Consider the following 15,096-nt stretch of genomic DNA (forward strand, 5'->3'; position numbering starts at 1 on the left):
ACAAGAAGGCCTACAATTTACACACAGAAAACGTATTTTTAGTAGGAAGAGTTTTTGATCGTATTCGCAAGCGCTCTTGCCCTGTTTGGATTTTTCTGAAGGTGCCGCAAAGCTGCAATGGAACGTTGCAGTGGAACATTTCCAACTGTGACATCAGCATCGTAATTTTGGAGATGCAGCTTATTATACGGTTACTTGCCAAAACGATACAAGACATTCCTCCAAAATCCTCATTTTTAATGATTGTGTTGCCGTTTCATGATTTCCGCTAAGAAAAAAATAGTTCTTCACTTTAAAGTTTCAGTTGTTGCGTAGCAACCCATTACTTGCTGACTTCAATAAAGCTTTGGTGACGATGCCCTGATTTCCCTGGTTCACACTGATTTGTGTGTTTACTTTTCATTTTATTTTGAAGTTATCATCTATCATCCGTGAAAAAATGCAAGTGTGAGTGTGTTGCGCGTCATCTTTAGAACAATAATTAGTTTAACTGAAGAAAGGGTTTCCTCATTAATAATGTCGTTGCGTGTCTTGTTCTTTACCACTCCCAAACAGCAGGCGACAGCAGTGAGCCAAATAATTAGGTGATTGCTTATCAGGCAGTACATAGAAGGAGAGTGTGCTGCAGCTGTACAGTTCCTTGGCGCTAGCGACCATAGATATATATACATGTGAATGATTGTCACTGGCTACACGCTGCTCAGAAGGTACCTTTTACAGTTCAATCAATGATAGGTATCGTGTCGGTATAGGTATTCTTTGCAGATGCATTGAAATTACTAAATAAGATGTAGCTAACGCTCAACATGAACACAAACCACACACCCGCCTTTTAATGGGTAGTGTTATTTCGTAGCTTCTATTTTGTTTCATTAATGACAGCTAAGATGACAGCTGGCAGGTGTAAACAGCAAGCCGAGTTTAACGTCCGCACTGACGTACTCCAAAGATGTTAATGACGCCGATAATTAGCTGGGAATTACCATAATAAAGTTGTCATTAATTAACCTGTCATTGATGAAGACAAGACTGTTCATGCGATAGCATAGGCAATGTTTACAATAAATTGTCCTGTATTATTGTGACTATGACTCCTTTTATCTCCCACGTAAGGCTCAAACAAATGTCAACACCCTCGGAGAAACAAATTCTTTTCAGACAATCTGGGAAAATGCACCCGCTGTCTTAGAGGGTTAGAGCTTGGGGCAACATCTCAATGTCCACACTTATAACTTGACAATGGAGGGGCAATGGGTTGGCCCCGCTGAGATTATCTCGGAACTCTGTCACACGGACACTCAGGACCCTTTCCCAGTGTGGAGGAATGGAACCTTCAGTCCATGTTTCAATCAAGTTGTTTTCGGCTCACTGCCCTACGCGGCTGTGGCTGTCGTTAGTGCTTGCTACCTAAGCACGCCAAGGTAAGTTGAGTCTGTGAAGTAGCCTATTAGTGGTGACAATTAGGAAGCCTCTTTCATTTTTGTTTTAATAATTAAAACCTAGTGTAGTGTATTATTCTAAACCCCTTATAACATCCAGACACATATCCTTTGCGAGTGAATTAAATATTTGTTCTCTTGTTCTACCAGATGCACCTATCTTCAGGCCCACCAGTCCTATGGCTGGGGCTTCAGGGCAGCCTCTGCCCTGCTTCTCTGGCTTCTCTTCATCGGAGACGTGGTGGCAGTGGCCTTACTGCAAGACCCCAATATGTACCTCGACGTCTTGGCAGATGGCTGTGCCATCATCGCCTGGCTGGTTCACTTCGGGGCGATGGTGGTCCTACAGAGATCTGCATACAGATGCACCCGGGGTCCTCCTGTGCTGGTGGTGTTGGTGGTGCTGCTGATCCCAAATCTGGTCATAACTGTGACAGCTTACGTCCAGAACAGCAATTACCTTGATCTGTTACAGGTCCTGCGGGTGTTACGTCTGGCCATGGCAGTGGCTCGAGCCGCTCTGCTACTCGTCTACCTCTTGGCGTTTGTTGTCCCCTGTATTAGAGGTGTCAGGGACCCCATGTCCATCAATGCCTCGGACATGTCCCCTCTACTCCCCCAGCGAATCAGCGTGGGTGAGATGGTGGCGGAGGATGGAAGCGGCTGCTTGTCGCGTCTGCTCTACCTCTGGCTGAACCCCCTGCTCCAGCAAGGGGAGAGAGGGGAGCTGGAGAGACCCAGTGATGTGTATCAGCTTCCCAAAAGGCTGCGCACGGCCGCTGTCCACAGGCGCTTCCGCCGCTGCTGGGAGGACTGCCAGAAGGGGGCAGCGTTGCGCAGGCACCCAGAGACCCTGCAGCCGTCTGAAGGGAGCGGCCTGCAGAACGGCTCCTGGACCGAGCCTCAGGATGGTGCCGCACGTGAGGAGGTCATTGAGGATGTTAGTCTTCTGCGAGTCCTGCACAGAGCCTTCGGGCTGCGCTACTACTCGCTAGGTGTGCTAAAGCTAGCGGCTAGCATGCTAGCCTTCGCCGGGCCCTTGCTCCTCAGCGGCCTCATTGGCTTCATGGAGTCTGAGGCGGCGCCTGTTCGGCAGGGGGCGTGGTGCGCGGCGGGCCTCTTCGCCAGCACGTTCGTCTCCGCTCTGCTCCGCAACGTCTTCGTCTTCGAGGTGTCCAAGGTGTCGTTGGAGGCTCGTGCCGCCGTGGTGTCGGCCATCTACGGCAAAGCCTTGCGAGTGAGTGGGTCGGCGCTGGCCCGGTTCACCCTGGGAGAGGTGGTCAACTTCATGAGCACCGACACGGACCGGCTGGTGAACTTCTTCAACAGCTTCCACGAGGCCTGGAGCCTCCCGTTCCAGTTTGCCTTGGCCCTCTACCTGCTCTACCTCCAGGTGGGGGTGGCATTTCTGGGAGGCCTGGGAGTGGCTATCCTGCTGGTGCCGCTCAATAAAGTCCTGGCCTCCCGCATCCTGGAGAACAACAAGCACATGCTGACTCATAAGGACAACAGAGTAAAGGTAAAGGCTATTTTATATGATGCAATGAAGCAGTCTTCCTTTGCTACTGACATATTTGTAAATGTTTCTGTCTTTATATGTAGGCCTGATTGTGGTGTAATCCTTGGCATAGTCTTGCAATTTGATGGTAGTAACGGTTAGAGAGTTTATTTAAAAACAACCTGTAGTTAAAAACTGATCCAAATGGTCAACTTACTGGGTTGGTAAATCTTATGAAATGAAGCTCTACTCACATCGTTTTGTCTGGGTACCTCCCTTAAAGCTAATGACGGAAGTGCTCTTCGGGATCAGAGTCCTGAAGTTCTACAACTGGGAGCAGCATTTTGCCCAGAAGATCGGCGAGTGCCGTAAACGGGAGCTTTCCCACCTGAAGGCCATCAAGTACCTGGATGCGGTGTGTGTGTACACCTGGAGCGCTCTGCCGGTGGTCATCTCCATCCTCACCTTTGTCACCTACGTGCTGCTGGGCAATCACCTTACTGCAGCTAAGGTCAGTAGGAGCCCTGATGCTGGACTGCCATGGGCCTTAGTCACGTCCTCCTCCTGTTTCTACACTTTTGCTTATTGTAGATAAGCAAGTACATTCACATACATTATGTATTTTATTCAAGTTCCAAAGTGTATTGTTGGGACTGCTGTGAGACCACACACCGTGTCATTCTTACATTACATATATCAACTCCATAAGGTCTATCAAAAGGTTTATGGGAACATAATTTACTTTTGGACACATAAGTTTAACATTGTTTATAGGTTATTGCAATTTATTTATTAATGTATTTATTTATTTATGTATTTATTTATACATCGAACGGCACACGTGATGTATCTGTATCTGTCTCCTGCAGGTGTTCACAACCCTAGCCCTGGTGGGGATGCTCATCCTTCCTCTCAACAGCTTCCCCTGGGTCCTCAACGGCACCCTGGAGGCCAAGGTCTCGCTGGACCGCATCCAGCGCTTCCTCAGACTACACAATCAGGACCTCGGCGCTTACTACAACAAAGGTACTCCTCACATGGTGCAGAAGGCAGTGGACTTCTACAGTACTCTCCTTTTCAAGTCTCCTCAGCACTCATCCTCTCCTCTCCTCCACTCATTCATCCTCCCCTCTCTCTCCCTTCCTCTCCTCTCCTCCCTCTCTCTCCTCCCCTCTCCTCCACTAATCCTTGACTCTCTCTCCTCTCCACTCCTCTCTCTCCCTTCCTCTCCTCTCCTCCCCTCCCTCTCTCTCCTCTCCTCTCCTCTCCTCTCCTCTCCTCTCCTCTCTTCTCTCCTCTCCTCCCCTCCACTCTTAGCTCTGCTCCCTTGGCTCCACTAAGGTCCTCTGACTATTTTAAAGCTGTTGCATCTATGCTTATGTGAACACTGCAAGAGGTGTAACACTTTAAAAGAGGAAAAAAGAAAACACACTTGATTTTAGGGTTTCCTGATGTATAGATTGTATTGCGCTTGTACCCAACTTGGGTTGGATGTGCAAACCTTATCACTCGAAGACTCTAATTGTCAGTTTAGTGTAATCAGTTTATGAACTCGGCCTCTCTGAATATCATATTTCTCACTAACTGGACAGACGCCCCTGAGGACCCCCTCTCCTCCCTGGAGCTGTTGCAGGCCTCCTTCTCGTGGCAGGCGCCGGACCCTGACGGCACGCGTAGTCCACCTGAGGAGCACACCAACAGCGGGTCTTCAACAGGAAGTCTGTTACTCAGCAGTCTCAACCTCAGCGTACAGAAGGTCTGGAGCGCAAAGATGGACGACTCGAGATGGCTCTGTTTATGGAGAATTATGAAGAATGAATAACAAATGATACAAATCTAGTTTTATTGACTGAAAGCTTATCTTACAGTGCAAGCTGCTATCTTTGGTTAGGCGTTAAATACGCTTGTTTGTTCTGTCGTACTTTTACCAGGGCCGGTTGGTGGCCGTGGTAGGGAAGGTTGGCTGTGGGAAAAGTTCTTTACTGGCAGCCATCAGTGGAGAGCTTCAGAGGTGAGCTTCATCTTACAGTCATTCAAAAAACCTCCACAATTGGCCGATATATCTATAATACATTTATAAAGCTGCACTATGAATAGAAGATTACTTTCTTATCTCATGTCCATGCAGTGGGTTAGTCCTCATACAGTATCACATTCTAAGCCATCGTATGAACAGTGTCTCAAGTTGCACCATGACATTATCCAAATGATACTTTCAGCTAAATGTTACCCAACTTAGTACAACTAAATTTTCACCGGTCATAAAAACTCTAACCCTACCCCTAACGAATCAACCCTATTGAGTGTCAATAGCTGAACAGTCGTTGTGTTGTGTTTGACTGGCAGGCTAGGAGGGTCTGTGTATGTAGCTGGTAGGACAGAGGGGTTTGGCCTGGCCGCCCAGGAGCCCTGGATCCAGCACGCCACTGTGAGAGACAACGTCCTGTTTGGACGGGACTTTGACAGCACCTTTTACCAGACCGTGATTGAGGCCTGTGCTCTCAGTGATGATCTCAATGTAAGACTTTTTTTTCTGTTTCATTGTTACATTATATTACTATGATATGTGTTACATTGTGCATTCATTTACTAGGGAAAAGGGGGGGGGGGGTCCTACAAATTTTTATATATCTGAACCTGAATTGTAAAAAATAAAATTGAAATTGAGAGTCCTGGATGCCAGGGTGAAAGTGACCATACATCTGTAATTATTTTTTTTTGGATCACTTCATGCCAGATGTTGCCAAGCGGGGACCGGACGGAGGTGGGCGAGAATGGCGTGACTCTAAGCGGAGGACAGAAGAGCCGTCTGGCCCTGGCCCGTGCTGTTTACATGGTGGGCACAAAGACAACAGAACCTCCCGCCTAAAGCTGTGCAGTACCGGTAGGAGTAGGGTCCTATGGGATCATCAGCACACATCACAAACATTTGAGGAGTGGGACATTTTCACACTCGTCCAAGGAGGTGGTCAGATGGGGAAATGGCAGAAATGGGGATTGGGCATATGGCTCAATAAAGCAGAAGTAAAAATCTATCTGTCTGTACGACACAGTATGAAGAACCTCTATAATGAGGTAGGCAGAGCGCATGATCAGGGTTATGTGCATGAATGAACAGCCTCAGGATACAGAGAAATTGCATACATAGCAAAGTACAAACACAGCAGATTGTCTTTTTGCAAAGAACAAAATGTGCCTTTGTATAACATTCCATGATTGTGTCAATTCTGTCACTTTACGTTTGTGCCTTTGCTGATTCTGCTCACACAAAGGACAAGGAGATCTACCTCCTCGATGACCCTTTGGCAGCAGTGGATGCTGATGTCGCCCATCACCTCATGGAGAAATGCATTCTGGGTATCCTCGGCACCAAGACCAGAATCCTTTGCACTCATCGTATAGAGTTTTTGGACAGGGCGGACGTGGTGGTCCTCATGGACAATGGGACAATCGTTAAAATAGGTGAGGACTTAAATGGATCGCATCCAGTCATGTTGAAGAGGGTTTTCTGTACATGTGGATAATGTAGGCAGGTTGTATATGGAAGTGGGATTCACACAACTGCACAATTATTTGTGCACAATCTTCCTAAATAAAGGATCGCCCAGTGAGGTTCTTCCCTTGGTGGAAGCAGAGCCAAAGGACCGAAAGAATGATAGCAACAAAAAAGAGAAAGGTGAGTTCCAGCAGATTTATCCTCTTATTACTTTTTAGTTTTATAACATTGTAAACATCTGTGTGTTAATATTAGACTTAATGAACTGTCAATCATGCTTTGAGTACTCTGCCAATCAGATGTCATACATCAGAAGGAGGAGCAGGAGTCATCCAATGAGCTACCTCTGGAGGAGGGGCCTGAAGATTCGGGGGAGGAGCAGAAGCAAGTGGGAGGGCTGGCCTGGTCTGTGTACACAGCCTACTGGAGGGCCGTGGGCGGGGCCCTGGCTGCGTCCGTCCTCTTCAGTCTGCTCCTAATGCAAGGTTGAGTGTTTCTGTAGTGAGACTCGGGGTCTGTGGTGTGAGTGGTTGAGTGTTTCTGTAGTGAGACTCTGGTCTGTGGTGTGAGTGGTTGAGTGTTTCTGTAGTGAGACTCTGGTCTGTGGTGTGAGTGGTTGAGTGTTTCTGTAGTGAGACTCTGGTCTGTGGTGTGAGTGGTTGAGTGTTTCTGTAGTGAGACTCTGGTCTGTGGTGTGAGTGGTTGAGTGTTTCTCTAGTGACACTCTGGGTCTGTGGTTGAGTGTTTCTGTAGTGAGACTCTGGTCTGTGGTGCGAGTGGTTGAGTGTTTCTCTAGTGAGACTCTGGGTCTGTGGTTGAGTGTTTCTGTAGTGAGACTCTGGGTCTGTGGTGTGAGTGGTTGAGTGTTTCTCTAGTGAACCTCTGGTCTGTGGTGCGAGTGGGAGGCAGGGGAGAGAGGGAGTCATTTAAGTACAAAAACTATATCGGTCCTCTGTGTCTGCCATCCGTATAATGCTTTGGGGGAATTTGTAGATAAAGGTCAACAACAAATGATATGTGTGTCTCCTGTGGCAATGTACATGATCTGTAACTATAAACAGTCCTAGACGGTATTCAGTCAACACTTTGAACAAGACATCCTATGATGTATATATAAATTGTACATCTTACACACACACACACACACACACATACACATACATACATACACACACACATACTAGTGTTTGACCAGACTGTGCCTTCTCCTTCGATAGCGTCTAAGAATGTGTCAGAGTGGTGGCTGTCCCATTGGATCTCCCACCTGAAGAGCAACTCCTCAGGTGCTGCTGTTGATGTTGATCTCCCGCCTCCTCACCAATCTCCACTGCTGCTCCTCTTCTCCCCCGGCGGCCTCACGTGAGTGGATCAGCTACCTGTCAGTCAACCTGTATTTAAATAGCATTTTTAGCCTGTGTGCTTGTTCTTTTAATAGCCATCATATTACATTTTACACGTACTTATTCAGCAGACACTTTTATCCAAAGTGAATTACAGTACAGATATATAAATATATATATATTTTTCATGTGTGCTTTCTGGGAATTGAACCCATTAGCTTTGTTTTCTTAGCACCTTGCTCTACCAGTTGAGCCTTAGCAACACACTGCAATTTTCTGTGATGTGTTGGAAGAACCACTTTTGTTGAGGCCTAAACTTTGTCATAAGAAAAACATTTTCTTTAAGAGAATGTAGAAATGGACGTAAAACATTATTATTGTGTTTGACGTAGATGTGGTAATAATAACCAACTGGCATCTTCATCGCCCTGCCTGCAGGTCCCCACTGTCGCTCAGGGAGACGTCGTCGCTGGGCAACATGAGTTCTGACGTTAAGTTCTACATGACGGTGTACGGCTCCCTGGCTACTGCCAACACGCTCTTCACCGCTGCCCGTGCCTTCCTCTTCGCCTACGGCGCCATCTGTGCTGCTGCAGTCATCCACGACAGGCTACTAGGCAGAGTGCTGAAGGTCACACACCACCATACTTCCTCAAAATCTTGGAGAAAAAAAAAGTTGTCCTAAATTTTACCTACACTTAAATGGTATCTGGTTGGTCTGTTTATCATTATCATAGCAGTGCCTTATTAGTTTGATCCAGCTCATTCGATTCATTAATGACTATAGAACAGTGGTTCTTAACCTGGGTTCGATCGAACCCCAGGGGTTCGTTGAGTCACTCTCAGGGGTTCGGCAGGGGTCAAGACACACACAGTATAGCCCGGTTCACACTAGCAATGTCGGGTCGTTTTTATATATACCTATGTTTTGAAGAAATCATATTTTATTTTTCCAATTACGAAGGGTTCGGTGAATGCACTGATGAAGCTCGCAGGGTTCAGTACCTCCAATAAGGTTAAGAACCACTGCTATAGACTATAGGCAGCCCAGCATACAATAGAAATGTTCTTTTAACCACCACATACTTACAATTAGCTTATTCAAAGGTCTTGGCCTACAGTCTCTCTCAGGAGAAGAGTCACCAAGACGTCTTTCTTGACCTGTGTTTGACCTCTGTTCTCCCTCACCCCCACGTCAGGCCACAGTGACCTTTTTCGATACCACGCCTCTGGGCCGCGTGCTCAACCGCTTCTCGTCAGACATGTACAGCGCGGACGACTCGCTGCCCTTCGTGCTCAACATCCTGCTGGCCAACGTGTTCGGGCTGCTGGGCATGCTGGTCGTCATGACCTACGGGCTGCCCTGGCTGCTGCTCCCGCTGCTGCCACTGGGGGCGCTCTACTACCGCACGCAGCGCTTCTACCGGCACAGCTCGCGCGAGCTCAAGCGCCTGTGCAGCCTCACGCTCTCGCCCGTCTACTCGCACTTCTCCGAGACGCTCGCCGGCCTGAGCACGGTGAGAGCCAGCGGTAGCGCCGCCAGGTGAGACGACCTTTGACCTCTGCAGCCAACAGTGTGGTTCAGTGGACACGACACGGTTGCTATGGAAGTATTAAAGTATTAATTGTGAAAATGTGAATATAGTTGGATAGTGGGTAAACGTTTGGTGCATAGGCTTATCCACAGTCTAGAGGTGACCAACCTTCAGTGTAAACCTTTAGTGTAGTTATAGTTCTGTCTGTGGGCATATGTGATTAATCAATATGGAGTCATGCATTATGCTTGGCTGTGCTGCGATCTTATGGAGAGTCTATGGTTGTTACATCTATAACTTATTGTGAGTCCTCTGAATGATAATATCTCACCGTCATTTAACAACAGTCATAGCCCAAAGCTAGTTCGCTGTTAGATATCAACAGTCATAGCCCAAAGCTAGTTCGCTGTTAGATATCAACAGTCATAGCCCAAAGCTAGTTCGCTGTTAGATATCAACAGTCATAGCCCAAAGCTAGTTCCCTGTTAGATATCAATAGTCATAGCCCAAAGCTAGTTCCCTGTTAGATATCAACAGTCATAGCCCAAAGCTAGTTCCCTGTTAGATATCAATAGTCATAGCCCAAAGCTAGTTCGCTGTTAGATATCAACAGTCATAGCCCAAAGCTAGTTCGCTGTTAGAGATCAGATTGGTGTCCCACAGTGTGGAGCTCATGTGAGGTCCTTGTGCAGGTTTGAGGAGGAGAACGAACAGCGTTTGGAGCAGAACCAGCGCTGTCTGTTCGCCAGCAACGCCGCCATGCAGTGGTTGGACATCCGCCTCCAGATGATCGGTGTCGCCCTGGTGACCGGCATCGGCATCATTGCAGTCGTCCAGCACCAGTTCAAATCCATAGACCCAGGTATCTGTCAACGTCACCAAGATTTAATTAGGAAGATTTACTTGGAAGTCTCGTAAGCAGCACAAAGGTTCAAACATTAATTCAAACAAACGCATGAGGTATTTGTTTATTCTTAAATTTTTAGGTGACATTTTGTCTTCCCACTTATTTCACAGTATACTGTATTATGCACACAGAGTCCCTGCACACATATCCTGCTGACAAGCCCGGTGAATGATGATGCTGATGATGTTTCTGGTTGGTTCTCCTCAGGCCTGGTGGGCTTGTCCCTGTCCTACGCCCTCTCCATCACCAACCTGCTCTCCGGGCTGATCTTCAGCTTCGCCCAGACGGAGATGCAGATGGTCAGCGTGGAGCGCACGGAGGAGTACAGCACCTGCGTCCCCGTGGAGCCCCAAGATGGCCGCCGCCAGGTGAGACGTGAGGCTTGCTTTCACCAGCAGCTAAGAGCCATTACGCTGTCTCAGTCTTCACCAGCAGCTAATAGAGTCATTCCGCTGACTGTGTCTTTTATCTGCCTACTTGTTCATATTAACTTAGGCTAGGTTAAATGCCAGTGGGCAGGCCAGAGGATATGTTCACCATCTCTGGGGGCCATATTTAGTACAGATAGTACATATAGTACAGATGTCCTATACTGATGTGCATGTTCATGGCAAACTAACTGCAACACTACTATGTAGTATGGCCTCAACTGCACAATCTAGGGGTCAGACAAGAGAGTTGAGCTGAAGAAAAAAGTGCCAGAATAGAGTGAACTCTCACCGAGTGCACTTGGCTCTCTTTTAACACTGCTCAGCAGTTGACCATTTCCTCTACCGACCTCGTAAAATTTCCAAGTCAAATCGGGGCGCTTCCCTTTCGCAGGTCCCCCCTGAGTGGCCTCAGCACGGCCGGGTGGAGTTCTCCGGCGCCGTGCTGGCCTATCGGCCGGGCCTGCCCAACGCCCTGGACGGGGTGAGCGTGGAGGTGCTGCCCGGGGAGAGGGTGGGCATCGTGGGCCGCACGGGCTCTGGGAAGTCCACCCTCTTCCTGGCTCTCTTTCGCATGGTGGAGCTGAACCAGGGCTGCGTCCTGCTGGACGGAGTTGACATTAGCCAAGTGGCATTGTCTCAACTCAGGTGAGCGGGAGTTAGTGAGTTTGCCCTGGCATTCTATACTCTCTCTCTCTCTCTCTCTCTCTCTCTTTCTCTCTCTCTATATATATATATATGCTTTAAATATATATATATTTATATATACACTTCTATACTCTCTCTCTCTCTCTCTCTCTTTCTCTCTCTCTCTCTATATATATATACACTTTTATACTCAGGAGAAATGTTTGTTATAAAACGTCTGTGTCTATCTACGCAGACCAGAAGCAGCACACAGTTCTGCCACAGTGTGCATTTTACTGCTCAGATCATGTTTGCTGTAAAGAAGTGTTGAATTAGCTACAGTAATTCCTCACTGCCACTTAACTGGAGCAGCAGTATGTTTCTCATTGGCCCTTCGTTATTATCTACCAAGCACACATATCCGTCAGAATATGACCTTGTTGAGCCTACTTTAAAGCATTTAACCCCATAGCAAGACTGCCTCACACATTTTATCCATATCTATAGGCACACTTTGACCACATATGATAACTTCAGTCTGATAGCTTCCAGGGTTTGATAGGCCAGGGTTAGCCACACCATTAATAACAACCATGTTGTGTCTCGTAGCCATGTCTGGGTTTTTACTTCAACCATCACACATATATTTTCCTTTAGTGTTACTACAGGATCGGGGGGTATTGAGGAAAGGGCTCTTCCTGCTGGTATACATTGCCTTAGTGCTCACAATTGCCTTTTGTTTCTCTTGTAGGTCAAAGATGGCCGTCATCCCTCAGGACCCCTTCTTGTTTTCCGGCTCGGTGCGGGACAACCTGGACCCCTGTGGCCGGCACTCTGACCCGCGCCTCCTGGATGCCCTGGAGCAGTGCCACCTGGAGCAGGTGGTCAGAAGGATAGGTGAGGGAGGGGCGGCGCGAAAGGAGAGGAGGAGAGACACAAACATAGAGGGGACAGGCAGAGCAGAGCTCATGTTCAGCCCTCTTCTCATCTGTAATATTGTACCCAGTTAGAGTAGATTACTTTGATGATAAAAATGATATTTAAAAAAAAGTTTTAGCCCTACCTATACATTCCGACAGCCTTTTTCCCAGCTGCAGTGAATACTTACTACTCAGTAAATCTCCCCATAACAACTCTCACAATGTGTGTTGTGTGTGTATGTCTGTTTGGGCCTATGTGTGTGTGTGTTGTGTATGTATGTGTTTCTTTCTGTGCTGCAGGGGGTCTGGAGGCGGAGATGGGGGAGAAAGGGAAGTCTCTGTCAGTGGGTCAGAGGCAGCTGTTGTGTCTGGCACGAGCCCTGTTGACCGAGGCTAACGTAAGATCTCCGTCTCTGTGCTTCACAGTCCGTTTGCATGTCACTGTCTCACTATTAGACATACCATTTGTTTTTCTGAGAACAGAGCAATGTTTTTACTGGTACTGATAGATGAGAGATGTGTATGTTAACTCAACGTGTCATCGTTTATGTGATGGTGATGTAATGGATGTTTAAATAGGTCCTGTGCATTGATGAAGCCACTGCAAGCGTAATGATGATGTAATGGATGTTTAAATAGGTCCTGTGCATTGATGAAGCCACTGCAAGCGTAATGATGATGTAATGGATGTTTAAATAGGTCCTGTGCATTGATGAAGCCACTGCAAGCGTCGACCAGAAGACTGACATGCTTCTACAGAAGACCATAAGAGACATGTTTAAGGACAGGACTGTCCTGACTATTGCACACAGGTCAGTGACTCGTGTGATTTCATACTTAAATACAAACATTTGTCCTCAATGTGGTGAATACTTTTCAATTCCAATTTTTCTGATGATTATGAGCTGTAATGTCTTCAACTCTTTTTTTTTTTAATTCATTAAAAAAACAAGAGAATCTTGACCAAAGTCATAGTCAGAGTTGCAGTCATTGTGCTGCCTCAGGCTGCAATTAACCTCATGTCCACACTCATGTGCACAGGCTCAACACCATCATGGACTCAGACAGAGTCATTGTGATGCATGCTGGGAAGGTGGTGGAGTTTGACACCCCTGCTGCTCTCTCCCAGAGGGACGACTCGTTCTTCCACAGGCTGCTGGGAGGAAGAGGAGCCTGAAGGCCAACATATGCCTCCGACACTGATGATATGACAATGATGATGTGACACTGATGATATGACAATGATGATATGACAATGATGATATGACGCACCTTAAAGTTACAGATGATATGTCAGAGTTCGGCTAAGGGTGCAGATATAATGTATTGGTTATGTAAGAATGTTGCCACGTTGTTGTACCTACTTAACAGTAAAGAGTTACTCAGGGATGAAGGTTTGTTTTTAGATGTGTTCTTTAGATGCAGTTCTGTTTGTTTGATACAATCATGTTGTCACAAGTAAAGATTGATCGATGTTTTTTTAAATTCCTCCACCCAAGTCTGTTTTCTTTATTTCTTCTGCATTGTGTTGATATGTTACGCTGTGATGTGAATGCATTGTGGTACATCTTCAATAACCCCACCCAAAGGGCGAAGCCATTCCAGAATGACTGAATAGGTACATTAGTTCTTCTAATCCACTGGGTTACGTCATTCCGTTTATTTCTCCCGTGTGGCACTGCTGCCCTGAAGGATGTGTTTGTGCACTTATGGTGTGTTATGCGCACATAATCATCATAATTTGAATCAGGTTGCCATAATTAATCATTTGGATACAAGGTAGGCATAATTGTCTGACCATTCCAGTTGATTCGGAAATTGTGTGTCCCCTAACCTTGTGTTACAATTGTCCCATTAAGTATGGGTGTGTTTTGAGTGTCATTTGTGTAGAGGGTGTGCCTCTGTAGTCATAATAGTGAGTGAGTCATTATAGTGTTCTGACCAGGTGAATTCTGGGCTTTCACTTTGACCCCACCCAGTGCAGAGAGTGATATGTTTTGATTTGTTTTGTTAATGGATGTTCCCTTCTGTAATGATGCGTCATGCCATCCAACAAGCTACAGAGAGAGAGTGGATCTGTCCGTCAGGCCGAGACACCGCGTCTTGCCTGGGAACCAGTTTGTCAGCTTTAGTAGTCAATATTCCTGCTGACAGGAGGGTTGAGGCAAACAGTCCTTGGAGCTCCCGGGGAGAGGGAGCAAACACACTCTTATCAGTCCCAGTGTGTTAAATTCCTTTCTTAGCGGGACAGGGCGATACCTGCACAGCTTTTGCAGTGGGCGCCAAGAGCAACAACAATCCTATGGAATCACAGGTGAGTCCGGATTGTTCTATGCTTTCCAGTAATTCAGTCCACTAATGGAATTAATGAATGGCTATTCTGTAGAGGGCAAGGAAGACAAGATAGACAAGGAATAGATCATGTTCAAAGTGCCATTTGCTATCATCTGTGATGCAACGTGCCTTCATAGCAAGCCTTTAGCTTTGTGTTGTTTTGACTGCAGGCGCCTTATTGGAGTTGTCAAGGAACTGTTTGCTTTTATGGATTATATTTTGTATTATGCAAGGGCACACCGCTCCTGTGATTCAAGTTTCAGTTTTGTGAAGACTGTATCAGGGTGATCTGCTGACACATGCCACTTAATTATACCTTATGTTGGTAACGTCTCTCCTCTCCTCTCCTCTCCTCTCCTCTCTTCTCTCCTCTCCTCCCCTCCACTCTTAGCTCTGCTCCCTTGGCTCCACTAAGGTCCTCTGACTATTTTAAAGCTGTTGCATCTATGCTTATGTGAACACTGCAAGAGGTGTAACACTTTAAAAGAGGAAAAAAGAAAACACACTTGATTTTAGGGTTTCCTGATGTATAGATTGTATTGCGCTTGTACCCAACTTGGGTTGGATGTGCA

General features: G+C 46.7%; 1 protein-coding gene across 1 annotated transcript; it reads left to right on the forward strand.

Moving 5' to 3' along the window:
• Positions 1-533: 533 nt before the first annotated feature.
• Positions 534-13,683, forward strand: LOC105900252 (ATP-binding cassette sub-family C member 10). Its single transcript, XM_031561920.2, has 22 exons — positions 534-707; positions 1,114-1,421; positions 1,590-2,958; positions 3,221-3,448; positions 3,807-3,963; positions 4,530-4,693; positions 4,869-4,948; positions 5,284-5,455; positions 5,675-5,773; positions 6,210-6,399; positions 6,536-6,613; positions 6,733-6,918; positions 7,651-7,792; positions 8,212-8,404; positions 8,973-9,316; positions 10,001-10,170; positions 10,423-10,583; positions 11,038-11,291; positions 12,022-12,167; positions 12,491-12,588; positions 12,890-13,002; positions 13,232-13,683. Exons 2-22 carry the CDS (start codon positions 1,240-1,242, stop codon positions 13,365-13,367), a joined length of 4,662 nt encoding a protein of 1,553 aa, XP_031417780.1. The 5' UTR covers positions 534-707; positions 1,114-1,239; the 3' UTR covers positions 13,368-13,683.
• Positions 13,684-15,096: the final 1,413 nt, after the last annotated feature.

The sequence above is a fragment of the Clupea harengus genome, chromosome 24 (assembly GCF_900700415.2).
Source record: "Clupea harengus chromosome 24, Ch_v2.0.2, whole genome shotgun sequence".
NCBI lineage: Eukaryota > Metazoa > Chordata > Actinopteri > Clupeiformes > Clupeidae > Clupea > Clupea harengus.

Bases quoted from the DNA above. Each gene is read 5' to 3' on its own strand.
- LOC105900252 (XM_031561920.2), top strand. From the start codon at position 1,240: ATGGAGGGGCAATGGGTTGGCCCCGCTGAGATTATCTCGGAACTCTGT. The intron at 4,694-4,868 runs GTCTGGAGCGCA...TACTTTTACCAG, and splicing joins TCAACCTCAGCGTACAGAAG to GGCCGGTTGGTGGCCGTGGT. The intron at 6,614-6,732 runs GTGAGTTCCAGC...TCTGCCAATCAG, and splicing joins TAGCAACAAAAAAGAGAAAG to ATGTCATACATCAGAAGGAG.